Below are 16,861 nucleotides of genomic sequence, written 5' to 3'. Positions count from 1 at the left end.
AAAATTAATTTTTGGCTCGCTTTAAAATATTGAAAATTAAAATTTTTTACCCATGAACCCCATGCGGCGCGGATTCATTTTAAGTTTATTAGACCAATAAGGTAGTACGCTGGTTTGGTGATGGTACCATCATAATGTGCAGGCAATGTACTGTTAAGATATATAAAAAATTAATTTTTGGCTCGCTTTAAAATATTGAAAATTAAAATTTTTTACCCGCGAACCCCATACGGCGCGGATTCATTTTACGTATATTAGACCAAAAAGGTAGTACGCTGGTATGCTTATGGTACCAAAATAATCTGCAAACAATACACTATTGAAACTTATATACGATTAATTTTTGGCTCGTTTTAAAATATAGATGACTTCGATACATTCGAGAATCGACTTAACATGCCTTTTTTAGATAGGGAAAGTTATATTTTTTAATAAAGACGAACAGGCTAATTAAGAGTCGGACGCGGTAAATATAGTGCGCTAATTATTTTTTATATATGTTTTTATATATTTTTTATATATTACTTATTTATTTCGAACATTTCAGTTTCGGACCATCTTCAGCAAATATTAATCGGTTTAATCGTGCATCTATTAAACTGATTAATATTTCCTGAAGACGATCGTTTCGTTGAAAATAAATAACACGTATAAAAAGTAATTAGCGCACTTTATTGCGGCTGGCTCTAAATTAGCTCGTTTCTTTACTAAGATATTTATATCGGAGCCTCTCACTTCTAATTAAAATAAGTTTTTCATGAATGACATTGATGTGCATTTTAAAGTTTTATAAAAAAAATTTTTTAAATATATCGATAAATATATTTGTATGTGAAGTATTTTTCGTTCCAAATAAAAAAAATATACCTGGCAGCGACAAATTGTGATGACCGACGAGTATCTCTCTTCACGAAACAAGGCTGCACATTCGCAAATATCGAGAAATTTATATTTGCTGCGATGATACTTCACGCCCGAGAGATATCAGATGTCGCACGACAGTTGCGAATTACTTTGGCGAATGCTTAGTTAGCTGCTGGTGCACAGCATAGTAGATGCATGTTGTGCAACCCGATGTTTGAAATGTACCGCGGTCGGCCAATCGCTGTATGCTTGAATGTGCGCCACGAGGCAATATATTACGCGCATTCACTGCGCGGAGTCTGTGCAAATGCATGACGGCAACGAGTGATAAAGCTGCGACTGCGCATTATCGGAAAACACAGCTCTCTAGCTCATTTTCGCTTCGTGAAAATCCATCGTGAGGTCGGCAGTCATAGTGACATGGTCCAGTAGGGACAATACGAGCGAGATTTTGCTCTTCTTTTCTCAGATAAAAATGATTGCAACGATAGGAGCGAAAGATCATCTTTGATTTTTGTTCGAAATAAATAAACAAAATATATAAGCAAATGCAAAAATTCACAAATTTTTGACACAGTAACTTTTAATTCACATCTGTTCCATTGACAGCAATTTTGAATCAAATGTCTGACCATATGTTATCCTTCATCACTGCAAGATTCAAAAAATTCAACCTTCAACATTCTAGAACTGATTTATTTTATTCTTCTGAAAAATAAATTTCTATCAAAGACAAGTACATTTTCATCTAGGTCGGTTCTGTAAAAATAAATCTGATACTCCATTTAGCGAAATTAAAATATTAAAGTCAGCGAGTTCGGCTCATATATATCAGTAATAATGCATACAAACTGCAGCTGAGACCTCATCACAGTACAACTGTATTTCTCTGAGCGAAGGGGACTTTTACCAGAAGGCGGTTGGCAATTCTGGCTCGTCTGTTTCTACTTGGCCTAATACTCTCCGTATTCTGTACGGGTTTTCGCAATCACCGGATCGCGCGTGAAAACTCGCGTTCGCGATCGATGAGGCTCGGCAACGCGGCTAATGAACCTGGATGCAAGGCGCTACAGTTGGCAGCAGTCCATGACGGCATCTCGCAATCGTGATCGCGTGGTTGACTTCGAGGCGTCATAGAAAATTGGAGTAATTGTCATCGGAGCGGATGGATCGTGTCGAGTGTCAGCTACCTGAAAAATGTCACGGTGCAATCGACGAGAACGTCACCGCGTGCGATTGAATGCGATATTGTTGTGGAACGATCGACGAAAGACACAGGAAATCCAACGTACTCCTTCGACTTGAGAACTCGTGTGCGAAAAAATCGGTGCACAACGAGCGCGAATGTTCGCGCGAGCATTCCTTCTGTCAATCGAAGTGAGTGAGACACCTGAACTTTTGCCCATGCGGATATTTGCAAGTAAATGTGGTTTCTCCTCTCGCGGTTGATGCAACCAAGTTTTTATTTCGTGGTCTGTCGATCATTCTGAACAATCCGGACTGGATTTCAGTATGCATGATCCAAGAACTTCAGTCATAGAATTTAACGTTGTTTCTTTTGTGGATTTTTCGTTATAAGCTGGATTAATCGATCCTGACAATCTCTTGATCAAAATATTAAATATGTGTGTTGAAAAATTTTATTAAATATTTTTCGCACGAAAAAATTGTGGTGATCATGTGACTGTTGCAATTATCTATCATAGCGTACATAGCGTATTGTGAACCGGTTAAAAGTTGTTCTGTAAAAAGGTCTATTTATTTAAATACGCGAAAGGATTTAAGAATCATTAACCTCGGGAACATCTGCACGTCGCAAAACAGGTATTGCATTAATTAACATAATAAATACATGATAAAAATATATACACTTTCAAATCTGCATTTATGATATCGCGGATAATAAAACTTTATGTAGCACGAATATTTTATACAATTGCTATATAAAATAATTTTTTATTTAAGCGAAATTCATTAGCTTAATTAATCCCATTATTGCTCAGTTATTAAATTTCTCTCAATTGTCAAAGAAAGAATTATTGTATTTATGAAATGTTCGTTTAAATTATGTTCAATTATACATAATACAATTTGAATCTATAACACGTGTCAAAATGCATATCCACAAATATGATAGATATATCGACAGTTAATTGGCTTCGTCTGATCACGTTCGTAGCACGCGGCTGTTTCCATTTCACTTTATTATGCTGAGGTCGAAGATTGCACTGATTTATTCGGTTAATGCTTCTACTATTAAAGTAAACTGTTATTTCAATATCAACATACATATTACATTAATGCAAATTTCTATTAATAAGTTGTACCATAATTTAAATTTAATCGCCTTTTTTGTGTTAAATCAAATAGTTACTTTTAATCCAATGTCGAGACAGATGTTGCATATTTTATTATCCAATTTTTAAGTGATTTCCAACTTTATTTTATCGAATTCTTAACGTTATAATTTATTCGAAAACAATGTTTATTATATCGGAAGATAATTAGAATTTATGCGAAAATGAAAAGATATATTATTTTATAATAATAATTAGTGTCCAAAATTATTTCTCGCTCGCAAAAATTTCATAAAACTCTACTGTTTAAATCGACATGTAATTTTGAGTTTTTAATTTTAATTTTTCCCGTATCGTATGCAAGTCGCATTTTTTAATAAAAAGTAATAAAAATTTATTTACGTATGTTTTAATTTTAAAACCATAATTCTTTTACTTCTATATCATAAAGTAATTTGGATAAACATTTAACAATGTTATACAAAATAGTTATTCATAAGTAGATTATAGACGTTTCAAAAGCGGAATAAGTAATTATGATTTTGATAAAATCAACATTCAATATCGTTTATAGAATTACCATTTAATATTTTCGACTATTAAATATCAAAGATTACTGTAATTTTTGAATATATCTCTCGCTCTTTATAATTATACATACTACTTTAAATATCACAGAAATTAAATTCGAATACATCGCACGACATGTAAAATTAACATAAACATATCTCAATATGAATGTAATCTTCTTTCTGCAGAAACAATAATAATATCAACTCAAGAGAAGCATACATTATATACATTCCACCAAGAAGTTTTACCAATTTTAGTACCAATTAAAATACACATTTTGTCTTCATCATGGACGATGATATGGATGATAAAGACGACACGAAGCGGTAAAAGCACATAAAAAATTCTTATACAATCATCTGTTAATGCTTATTCCGATAAATAAATGTTTGCTTTTCAGAAAATCACGTAATCTCAGCGAAAAGAAACGCAGAGATCAATTTAACATGCTCGTTAACGAGCTCGGCAGCATGATTAGTGCCAATACACGTAAAATGGACAAATCTACAGTCCTAAAATCGACAATTCTATTTCTAAAGAATCACAATGGTAGGCATAAGATCTTTACAAGATTCCATTTTATTTCCTTCAATGTTTTTTTAATTGAAACTATTTGGAGTTTTATATTAATATTCAGTGTGTTTTAATAAATGCAGCACTTATCATTTGGGGGGGATACACTTTTAAATGCGTGTTTTAATTGATAGTAAATTATATATGTAACTGACTATTTCTCTCTTAGAAATAGCAGTTAAATCGAGAGTCCATGAGATCCAAGAAGATTGGAAACCATCTTTTCTCTCTAACGAGGAATTCAGTCACCTTATATTGGAGGTAAAACTGTCTATAATAAATCATAAGTCTATAAGTAAATCTTATAGTGTGTATAGATACATTTGCATATAAACTTTTATACGAATGTAGGCATTGGACGGATTTATAATTGTCTTTTCCTCGAATGGACGTATTTATTATGTCTCCGAAAGTGTTACATCTCTGCTTGGCTATCTTCCGAATGACTTAGAAAACATGACTATTTATAATATAACATATCAAGAAGACCAGCCACACTTGTATAATGTCTTATTAAATCCTGGGAGCACGCGAGATAGACGTACTGTGAAAAAAGGTACTGTTCACGATTAATGAAGAGCTAAAAGATTTATGCAATTTTCATTACACACAATATTTTATATTGTGACAGAGGACCAAATATCTTTTACGTGTCACATTAAAAGAGGCGGACTCAATTTTCAAGAAGATTCTGTCTACGAACTTGTACAATTTATCGGATATTTCCGTGAGTAAAAAATCTCAAAAATTTTTAATCTAATGCAGCATATATTTTGTAAATTATATGTTCTACATTTTTAAAGTCAAAGTTTTTTTTATGAGATAATTTTATATTTAAAGTCAAGTAATTTCATATTATATTATGTAGGTTCTCCTATGGATAACGATGTCGATAATCTACTGCCGAATCAAAAATTTAGTAACACCAACGCATCAGACAACAAGTATTGTTCTTGTACAAAATATATATAAAAATAAAATCGCATTGTGAAGCGTAAACTCATGTTTAATTTTGTAGATTAGTATTCGTGGGTACAGGACGTCTTCAAACTCCTCAGCTTATCCGGGAATTATCTGTGACGGACAACACGAAGTCAGAATTCACATCTCGCCATAGTCTAGAATGGAAATTTCTCTTTTTAGATCACAGAGCGCCGCCCATTATCGGATATTTGCCTTTTGAAGTATTAGGCACTTCCGGTTACGATTATTATCACGTGGACGATTTAGACAATGTCGTTATATGCCATGAATCACGTTAGTATATAGATGAAAAAAAAGGGAAAGCGCACCTGCAACGCAGATTGTTAATTGCTTTATTAATTTTTAGTGATGCAGAAAGGCGAGGGAACGTCTTGCTACTATAGATTCCTCACGAAGGGTCAGCAATGGATTTGGCTGCAGACCAGATTTTACATCACGTACAATCAGTGGAACTCGAAACCTGAATTTATCGTGTGCACGCATTACGTGGTCAGCTATGTCGACGTAATGAAGGAATTGCGCGAGGAATCGGGGGATTACGATAAAACGGAAAATCAGGATGTTTTAATGCCTGTAAAACAAGTACGATTATAGACGCAATATAATACGCACGATTGTAGAATTTCATAATTATTGCAATATTAATTGTATGATACAAGACAAATACGTATAAAAATTGCAAGAACCTGGAACATTTACAGAATTTCCGTCAGCTATCCAAATAATAATTTTTATATTATATAAATATTATACAAAATTTACGCGGAATAGATATTTAGTAGACATATTATTGCTGAATAATTTTTTATACATTTATACATTGTTTTATACATTTATACATTGGTTTTTCTGACTCTATTGTGATTATAATTATTCTTATTGCATATTTTACTAGAGGAATATCGCGAACAAAATATTTTCTGTATAAAAAGTAAAAAGATGGATGAAATTAAACAATAGAGACATGGAAATAATAGTTAAGACTTATTTAAGAAATATATGAAAGTGAAAAACAGAACACAGACATTATTACGTGCATAGCTTTTTTCTCGTACAAAACCTTAAACAAACAGAGTCAAATATAATAAAAACACCATTTAATTTGAAATAATAACAGTAACAAGAGAATAATAAAATATTTAAAAAAGACATTTTTTATAGAAAGAAGAAAAACTTTCTTTTTACATGTGTGCATGCAATATTTATAATAATATTATAATGTAATTTTGTTATATTTTATATTCATGTTTAACACGTGATTCACACATGTGCATAGGTCATAGCATCTTGTCAAACACCGTTGACGCAATGGTCAAACAAATCATCGAAAACATTAAAGTCGAGGTCAATCGCTTCCAATCTCCAACATTGCGGTGATTCTAATACATCTTCGATATCCGTCTCGTTACGAAGTTCCCCACATTCACAAATAACCCATGGATCACACTCGAACGCGGCTTCTGCAAGCAGTTCCATAGTGTCAAAGCCGATTACGTCGATGGACAGCAGGCAACAGCAACAACAACAAACGCAACAGCAGCAGCTAGATGTCAATCAATCATGCACCAATTTTATGGATCCGCAATATGCAACTGTTAATCTGCAGTCAGTCGTCACAGCGGGATTTGCAACGCCTGCTGCTCCTATTCTTTCAACGGTGCCTACTCACGAGGTAAACAATTAAATAGCTAATTAATAGCTTATTAATACGTATCACCTGTCATGTGCATAAAGTCATACATAAGTTTTCAACAATACATTACAATCGCATTACATTTAAAATGCAATTTTCATGCGCATGTTACTATTACATTTTAATTATACTATAGTATTTTAATTAATTTTTTATAAACGAGAAGACTTTTTCTATACATGCACAGCCTTTTAATTTTAATGTAATAGAATTTCATGAATAAATCTAATCGATTACATGCGATTTGTACTGACAATATTTTACGTACTTATATGTGCGAATAGTTTATTAAAATAGCAGAATTTTTATTAGTTATCCAAATTTTTATCTGGTTCTGTAATCTCTCTATCCTCAATATTTCAGATGTTACATCAGCAGGGTATAGTGATGACTCCTGCGCAGAATCAAATACAAGACGAATTACAGAGGAAGCACGAAGAGCTACAACAGCTAATTGTTCACCAGCAGGAGGAACTAAGAAGAGTTTCAGAACAATTGTTTATAGCTCGATACGGGATTCTTACGCCATTATTAAATGTTCGTATGTCTTTTGAATCAAAAACATCTTTTTTACATATTACTTTTCAAATGTATCTAATTTACAAATATTAAAATATTGTCACATTTAAATAGTATCTTATATAGTTAAAGATACTCTCTCAGATTTTGTCTGTTTATAGAAAAGCATTAAAAATCAACGCTCGATATTTGTGTTTCAGGCAAGTATATCATACAATCCGTCGAATCCGTGTCAAACGAATCGATGCAACACCAACAATACTAACGTACAATTGCCTACATCCAGTAGCGTAGGCGTTAATGTACTTCCCATACCTATCACCGTGCCTATAGTGCCTACGGAATTGTTTTCGCATTCCTTACAAGTGAGTCCATCGTCGAATTCGACGCATGGCAATGTAGGTGCTATAATTCAAACTCAACAGCAGCAACAGCACTCGCAGTTGCAACACCAACAGCAGCAGCAGCCGCAACAGGGGCCACCACAACAGGAAGATAATCCCGATCTCGTGTCTTTCCAAATTTGCCCGCAAGCCGAAATGATCTACGGTAATATAGATGCATCCTCGAATCAGCAGTAGAGTCATCGGAAAATTTTGTGACACTCTATCGTAATAGACAAGAAACGTCTTCGAACTGATAGTTATCTTCTATTGAAATGTTTCTAACTCTGCTGCATTTATCTAGTGAAGGAATTATCAGATAATATCTATTGTTTACAATTGCAATTGTTCTTTTATTTACAGAAAAAATGCATTTTCAAAAAACGTGTGTGTGTGTGTGTGTGTCACGAATGTAAAATTATTATAAAAAATTATTGCAGTAACTGTATTTGTGATATATCGCATGCACAGATATTGCACATAAGCTGTAATATAATATATTGTAATATAACTTTGACGTTTTAGCGCAATAATGTGCAATTTTTAATATATCGATGTATTTATGTCCGACATATAAAACACTGCATCAAGTGTGGATTAATGGAGCACGAGATCTAATCGGCATCTTTCAAATTATAAAACTACAATACAATATAAATAAACACTGTATGTGCCAAACTTATGAGAATTTAAACATTGTAAAATGATTTACGAACGAGATAAAAAAATTATAATTTTTACTAATTGTATTTTTACCTATTTATAATTCTGATATTTTTTCAAGACTATAATCGTATCAATCTTCCTCGTATAATTGACGATTCTTGAATTTCATTATCTGCCATAAAGAAAGTACAATTTATATCTACGTAATGTGAAGAAGAATATTTTAGAAACAGAAAAGATATATACTGTACCTATGAGAGAAAATGTGATGACAAAACATTTAAATTTAAAAGTTATTGTGCTATTGCATGTGTATATTGTATAAAAATTGATTAATTTAGGTAATTTTCTCGAGAATTGTTCGATTATTTCGGTAGAATGTAAAAAGTTTATCATGATAGGTCAAAGAGCTCTGATAAAAAATGGGCACATCGCTTAAGTGCGTATTTATTAAATTTATTTGTTCGACAAATGACGATAAACATGACATTTGGAAAAAAGGGACCAAACTCCACATTTTTTTGGAACAGGGTATATTTACAGATTTTGTATATGTATATATGATGGTAAAAAAAGTAATATATAAAAAGTAATATATATTTTGTTGTATGTATTATATGTATAATATTATCACTTTCATACATATCTAATATATTGTAAACAAATATATGTTAGATTGTTATAACATTTCATAATTGTTGCTCGATGAAAAAATATGTGATTCAAATAAAGCAGAAAACATTCCGACGAGAAATTCGCAAAAAACCGCGATCTCGTCAAATGTGTTCAAAATTGATGTGATAATGTTCTTCAGATAATTGTATTATATAGTATATGTAATACAACATTGTGTGTGATATAGATTGGCGTAAGTGATTATTAGCAAACTGGAAAAAATAATTGATAATTTTATGTTATATGTGAGATCATGAATTTTGAGAAGTGTATATGTATAAAGATATACATATATATATATATATATATATATATATATATATATATATATAATGTACATCAAATAAGTATTTTCCATAAAAATCTGAAATATGTTTATAAATTTTATGTATCCTAATGTCTAATAATCTCTTTTTCTGTTTTTCTGTCAATAATTGTATAAATTTGCTACTTTTAATAAAAAATAAGAAAGACAAACTAATACATATATTTATATAATGTTTATTTAATACATTAAAATTTAAAAAAACAGCAATAAAGTTCTTTGATTATTTCCTTTACAAAAATTATTTTGAGAAAATTAATCATTAATTATGCCAGAATGACGATCTTTTCCTGAAAATCATCAATTCAATAGTATCATAACAATAAAAATCTCCGAGAAGGTAATATAAATAAAATTTTAATGTAAAAGTAACAGTTTTTATTTAAAAATATTAATTAAACATATAACCATAATTTCTTCGCAACATCTCTTTACATACGATAATATTTCAATGATGCAATTATAATTAAATTATAATATTACATAGAATGCATTAACAGAGCAACAAATATCGAATGAAAGCTAATGTTGTAATTTTTTCAAAGCATCCATCAAAATTTGTACTTCTTGATTCACGTTATCTATAAGAGCTTCCACTTGTTGTTTACTGTCAAGAATGCTGATACTTTGCGTATAAGCATCGTATCTGACCCCGAATTTTCTCGGTATAGTTTGAGCAAATTTTCTAAAATAAAACAAATTAAACGTAAAGCTTTCCTCTTTAGCTAACTAACGAATGGAAATTCGTGTTTATTTCACATTATCGTGCAACGTGAATTATTACGCTTTCGGGTTGCGACAGATACATTGCATAGAGTGCGCACAATATAAAGAAAACATATGCTGTCTCATAGCGAGTGATAAGACAATTCGCTTGACGTATATATGTACTCGTATTTATCATTCCCGTACTTACATCATCTTTTCTTTTGCGTCCTCGAAATCTTCGGTAACATAGTATATGGGTTGATATTCCGTTATCGGATACTTTTGCAATGCAGTCTTCGGCGGGTCAAAAGGTCGAAGATCTGGTTTGTCGCTCAAACAATATTCCAATTCTCCAAAAGATGAGAGCAAACCGGCGCCGTATGCTTTTAATTCACCATTTTGCCGGCACAATCCGTATTCGACCGTAAACCAGAAACACTACAAGAACAAGTTATGAACATTATTTATAAAAATAAAATTCGATATATTATTTACCACTTTCTTTCTTAATTTTTTATAAATAATTATTTTTCTATCGATAAGTATTGACGCAATTAAAATACTGGGTTAATGCTAGAAATTAATTTTCTCACTTTTATATTCCAATCTCATCAAGCTTGTATAATAATATAGTTAATCAAATTCATACTTTTGCGACTTTGATTTTACATCTCTTTATGAACTAAATTTGATAAGAGCAGCTCTATATATAATAGATGTTTGTTGTGTTATATTATATATTATATTATATATTATATATTATATATTATACGCACAAAATTATAATAGAAAATTAATAAATAAATATGATAAATGCTGCTTTGAAATAGTACTATCTAAGAAATAAAATATAATAAGTCAGAATTGTTCACAATTTTATATGATATTTTAATATAAATAAGGATATCATGATCTGCTACCGTCGCAAGTTTCTCTATGTAATCATCTGGAGCACCAAGCGAGGCCAGACCAATAACTTGAGAAAACTGTGCAAACGATGGATCGGCAAGAAGTGACACGTGACCTAAAATCTCGTGGCATATATCCGGTTCCGGCGTGTACAGTGGTTTACTACTGTGCCGTATATATTGCGTACTATGAAACACCCTGAAAGCCAATCCAGCGAGAAAATCGCGTGAAGACAATAATCCTGCCACTGGACGAAGTGTGAAGCCGGTAGAATCTAAAATATCGATGAAAAGATTGAAGAAAAATTTTAATCGCTAAAATAAAATTGTGCGTTAATAGGACTGATTAATTAGCAACTCGTTTTTCTTATGATACGAGTAAAGAGAAAAAAAATGATTATTCAGAACTAATCTTTTCTCGATGTATTCTGTATATAAAAAAATATAGAATAAAAAAAAACCTTTCAAGAAGTTAGATATATCTTCGAGTTGGGGTATATTGTCTTCCCGGTAGCCGCAATTCTCGATAAGCAGTGGGAAAACATGATTGTGCTCTCTACAAGCATATTTTGGATATAGTTTAGTCAAGTTTTTGAAGACTACGCCCCACGTAGCTATTTCTTCGGGTGTATAGTCCACTTTTGGAATCGGTTGTCCGCTAAAATATTGCATAATATATTTTTAATTTTTAATTGATAAGATATATATATATTTTTTTAAAGTATTCTTGACTAATAATATATAAATATTTTTATAAGAATGTCTGCGTACTTTCTTTTTTGTTCTATTTTGATATCGTGGCTACATACTTACTGTTTGTAATTATAAGCAATATCAGCGAAATAATTTCTTCTTTTTCTATATACGGGATCTGTGAAACCAGGATGATCACTATCGAGCTCAGCACCATACGACAAAATCTGATTAGCGAATTTGTCGAGATCGCGTATTCTCCTCGGAAACCACGGTACTGTATTCATATTGTCTTTGTGGTTTCTGAGAATGCATTAAAAATTTGTTTGATTTTATTATCGAAAACAACGATGCAAATATTGAATTAAATATGCATAATACGAATGATGTAAATCTGATTTAATAAATTAGATAATTATAAAATAAATTAATTAATAAAAAAATGACTGTGCATATTTGGTACATTGTAGTAATAAGAACATAATTTACATTTCAAGGAAGCAAATAGCGAATAATATATGCGTGTAGAATATAGAATAAACAAATACGATATTTTTCTGTCACATCAGTGAATTCGATACTTATTAACGTCACATTATATATAACTCATTTTACAAAAATAAGATAAAACAAATTGAAGCCATACATGATTAATACGAGAGTATCGAATAATCATATAATTACTACTCAACAAAATAAAAAAATTAATAGTTGTTATAGAATTCAAAAAAACAAATACATATGTTACTGTTTATAAGATTACACTTTTTGAAAAATATTATAATAATTAAAATATTTAAATAAATCTCCTATCTAAAAATGAAGAACTCCTACCTAGAAATGATTGAAAAGTAACCGCACTGATCTCGCAAAGATTCAATTGCGGAGGCTATATTACCGCCCGGTGCACATTCAACCATAAATTCATAACTGTTTGGTTGCCGAAGGGAACTTCTAGATTCGATGTGCAAGAGATTCACTTTGTGTTTCTGAAATGATGTCCTGAATACTTGCATTTTTCTTCTAATATTTAACGATTTAATTAATATGACATTTCATCTCTTACGGCAAACAGTTGGAGATATCTTCCCAATGATCCAACTTCATCTTCTTCTGTAGGGGAAAAAATTAAGCAGGTGCTTTTAGCCGAATCTCTGCCTTCTTTGATATAATTTCCGCCATGGATAAGCTTTGGCTAACAAGATTTAATCAAAAATAATTATGATGCGTTAAACAAAATAATAATTCCTTAAAAAATTTCTCCTCTTTGCAGAAATATTCTAAGATCTCAATAGATCAATATTTACATAAATATCTTAAAATTTTTAAATATTTTAGTAAATATAAAAATATAAATTAAAAATAAATGTAACGCAGAAAGAAAAATAGTTTTTCTTTATTAACAATGTCATATTGTTAACATATTAGTTAATAAATATTTTCATGGAAATATGAATAAACATGAATAAATAATTTTACACTCCGTGCACTAATAAAACATTTATTTAAATTTAAAAATTAATAATTTATTTCTTTTATTAATGTCACACAAACATACCGATAATTCTGTGTAATTTATCATTGTACGATTAAATGTTTCCACGTTTTTATGGTTCAAATACTTTCGCGTATCACCAAAAGTAAAACTGTAAGGTAAACTGACACGTTAAAACTATTCGATCAAGAAGTATTTCATATCCATATATATGTATGATTGCAAGAACTCCCCTCTTACTCGAGATGTGACCGGCTTAAAAAATCCCGATATGTTGTAAATTGTTTCCGCGTACGCACAATTTTTTCATTTGCTTTATGCATGAGCAGAGATATGATTATATACATATGCGCAGCGAATAAAATTGTTCGGAACAGACGATTAAACGTTTTTGTGTAAAAAAAAACATAAATCTTTAAATGCTGCAATCCGTGAATGATTTTGCATCATTTTAATGGCGAAGATCAATTTAAAAGTTAAAGTTGATTTCTCTCTGTAATTTGTTGACATTAAAGAAATGTATTTTTTTCACTCATTAGTCACACATTTATGTATTGTAAGCGTCATCCCTCATGGTGCATAAAGGAAATCCAAGGAAAAAATCATAAAATGTAAGATAAATTTTTTGTTTGATTAAATTGTTGTTTACAAACACATCTATGCAAGAAACGCCTTTCTTTCATCATGTCTGTTATCTATACAAACATCGATAAATACATATATGCTGTGAGTTAAACTTAAATTGCTGTTATACGTTATATTATTTTTCTTATATACGCATTATGCGTATTATTTTATTGCATACATATACGTGTATGCCTTAGAGAAAGGGTGATAACTATTGCGTATGTAATGTTTGATATTCGATATGATGTATTATGATTAGAACATAATGATGCAATTATGGCGCAAAACACGATCAGCCAATCTATGATAAAACTATAATATGTATATAAGTTGTAAATATTATCATGTATATAAAAGAAAATGCGTTTATTATAAAAATTGTATAATCTATATCAATTCATATTTAAGTAATATGATCTGAGAAATAATAGATATCATATCGTATATTCATCAAGAAAAATATGCTATAACTTAAATTGAATTTAAAATTATAAACTATATATCTCAGAATATTTCAGCCTGCTTGTAAATACAAATAAAATAAAAATAGGTCCGTCAAATTAGAAATAGAAAAGTAAAAAAAGGCATAATAGGACCAGCGCAGTAAGCAGGGCGCATTAATTATTAACAATGTATCATGTAATAATGTATAATGTACTTTAATGATCAAACACAATGTATGTTTCGGCTCTTCTTTTAGCCATCCTCAGTGCAAAAACAATAAATAATAAAGATTAAATTACAAAAATAAAGCCAAGATTAATATATAAAAAAATTAAAATAAAAGACTTAATGTTAAGAAACTATGAGCCTCCTACATTTTTAATAGTCCCAGTTGATAATAGGCTAGGATGGTAATTATGTTAAATCTCGTCCAGAGATGGACATACAAAAACGTAGAAGACTCATGATTTGAACACATACATTTTACGCTGGACAGTTTAAGACGAGATTAATATTAAAATATCAGAGTTCGACGACGGATACTTTCTTAACATTCTTTTATTTTTCTATATACTGATCTTGGTTTTATTTATGTAATTTATATTTATATTTTTTTTGTATCTTTATTTTATATTTATTTATTTTTTTAATCTTTACTATTTATTGTTTTTCTTTTTTTTTTTTGCGCTGAGGATGGCTAAAACCCAGTAAGAAATGGTGATCGAATCGACGTCGATTTGGTCGAATCGATGCCGAATTGATGTCAATTCGACCAATCATTTCTCGCTGGGAAGAAGAGCCGAAATGTACGCGTTGATATTTAAATTTTATCCTTCTCATCTTGTATTTGATCATTAAAATACATTAATAATTTATGCGCCCTGCTTATCGCGCTGGTCCTATTATTACTTTTCTATTCTTAGAATATTATTATAACAACAACTAATTATGATTTGAGCCATGATTGCAACAAATGATATATGTCCTAATCATAATACATTATATCAAACACTATACATACGCAATATTTATCACTCTCTCTTTGTAAATGTAAGTGACATACACATATGTGTGCATGTGTGCGTGTAAGTATTCTTATAATATCTTCTATTCACAATCTTATTTTATGTGTATATCTTACTTTTTCTGTCCCCATAAAATTTTCATTTATGAAAGCGAAAAAATTAATCATCTCTAATAAGATAGTAAAAATTGCTTAGTAAAAATTGCAGATAGCGGTAATACGTCGTGTCATTTCGCTAATAATAATGATTTTATTGCCCTACCGTGTCCGGAGGTGAGCTGCTAAGAAGGGAGTCATTTTCTCCCTTCTCGACGTCCAATAATTGGTCAAGTTGTTGGCTTGTTTGCGCATACATTGTCGTGTGCGAAAATACGAAAGCTCGCGCAATCGATTGACTTCTGTTTGAAATAACTTAATTAATCTCTACCCGTCCAACGACGCGGAAGAACTGCTGCTAGCTGTTGTCAAGCTATCAGTTTTAACAGGTTACTTGAGAAAAGAACACTCTTGTGTATTGCGACAGAATAAAGAACTGCTACACGCAGGGAGAGCTATTTAAGCAACAAAAGGTCGAAAGTTATCGAAAACTTAACACAAGATAATGTAATCTTTTATGAAGTTTATAAAGTCATATATATCATTAATGCACATAAGAGTAAATGTGACTACGTCTTGCTACAACGCGACAATTTATTTTTATATCATCATTAATCGAATCACATATGATATGATTAATCAGAGTATTAATAATACATTAATAAACTTTATAAATAGAATATAATATTTTATATACATATAAGATAACAATACATATTCGATATGTAAATACAAAAAACCATTTCCTTTAAATCATAAAAAATAGAAACAAGCATGTGTTTCAAATTTATAAATCATTTCAACATACATGAAACATTACTCTAACTCTAACATATTCTTTATTTATGTACCAATATAAACTTTTTTATCAATAAGATAAAAAGAAAGAAAGAAAAAGTTAGGTGTATATTTCTTTCTTAGTATACGGTTAGATGAAATAGAATGGTATTGGATAGGCGGATCTCTGTAAAAAAATACATAGTAAACCTGCTATACAAGATGTATAGATATAAGACATAAAAAATTATATAATTTCAAAAAAAAATTAGCCGAAGTTTTTTCACAATTAAATTATTTATCACAGATAATATTATGTTAGCTCTCTTTTTTTAAGGCACTTCTCTGAATGTCATTTTGTGCTTGTATTATATATTTATATATTTCTATTTCTTGTGTCCTCTCTCATGCACTGAAAGAAACTTAAGTTACATATTATAGATCGGAGATGTAAATCGAAGTTTTTAGGTTTTGAAGCCTGAAAATGTTAAAAAGTTTTTTCAAGCATTCTTGCTTGTTCTTATTAGTTAAAAATGT

General features: G+C 30.5%; 2 protein-coding genes across 4 annotated transcripts; one reads left to right on the top strand and one right to left on the bottom strand.

Annotated features, from left to right (window-relative positions):
* Window positions 1–1,814: 1,814 nt before the first annotated feature.
* Clk (circadian locomoter output cycles kaput protein Clock) lies at window positions 1,815–9,239 on the top strand. Of its 2 annotated transcripts, none has more exons than XM_083037939.1 (12): window positions 1,815–2,688; window positions 3,920–4,060; window positions 4,135–4,283; window positions 4,477–4,568; window positions 4,659–4,863; window positions 4,939–5,034; window positions 5,176–5,251; window positions 5,326–5,564; window positions 5,638–5,873; window positions 6,568–6,963; window positions 7,348–7,521; window positions 7,704–9,239. In XM_083037939.1, the coding sequence occupies exons 2-12, from the start codon at window positions 4,023–4,025 to the stop codon at window positions 8,082–8,084; spliced, it is 2,082 nt and encodes a 693-aa protein (XP_082894065.1). In that variant the 5' UTR covers window positions 1,815–2,688; window positions 3,920–4,022; the 3' UTR covers window positions 8,085–9,239. The 2 variants fall into 2 exon arrangements, with proteins under 2 accessions (XP_082894065.1, XP_082894064.1); XM_083037938.1 differs by having other exon boundaries at window positions 1,816–2,241.
* Window positions 9,240–9,915: 676 nt separating this feature from the next.
* On the bottom strand, window positions 9,916–15,981 carry Hn (phenylalanine hydroxylase). Of its 2 annotated transcripts, XM_083038275.1 has the most exons (9): window positions 15,714–15,981; window positions 13,420–13,507; window positions 12,928–13,056; window positions 12,696–12,850; window positions 11,982–12,164; window positions 11,630–11,826; window positions 11,181–11,443; window positions 10,469–10,698; window positions 9,916–10,237 (listed from the first exon to the last, which is right to left on the bottom strand). In XM_083038275.1, exons 1-9 carry the CDS (start codon window positions 15,800–15,802, stop codon window positions 10,075–10,077), a joined length of 1,497 nt encoding a protein of 498 aa, XP_082894401.1. In that variant the 5' UTR covers window positions 15,803–15,981; the 3' UTR covers window positions 9,916–10,074. The 2 variants fall into 2 exon arrangements, with proteins under 2 accessions (XP_082894401.1, XP_082894402.1); XM_083038276.1 differs by lacking the exon at window positions 13,420–13,507 and having other exon boundaries at window positions 15,714–15,980.
* Window positions 15,982–16,861: the final 880 nt, after the last annotated feature.

Source organism: Prenolepis imparis, unplaced genomic scaffold (genome assembly GCF_030444845.1).
Source record: "Prenolepis imparis isolate NDT839.2.m4 unplaced genomic scaffold, iyPreImpa1.0 SCAF_5, whole genome shotgun sequence".
Classification (NCBI taxonomy): Eukaryota; Metazoa; Arthropoda; class Insecta; order Hymenoptera; family Formicidae; genus Prenolepis; species Prenolepis imparis.
The sequence above is the reverse complement of the archived record's forward strand: the minus strand, read 5'-3'. Positions and strand labels throughout refer to the sequence as shown.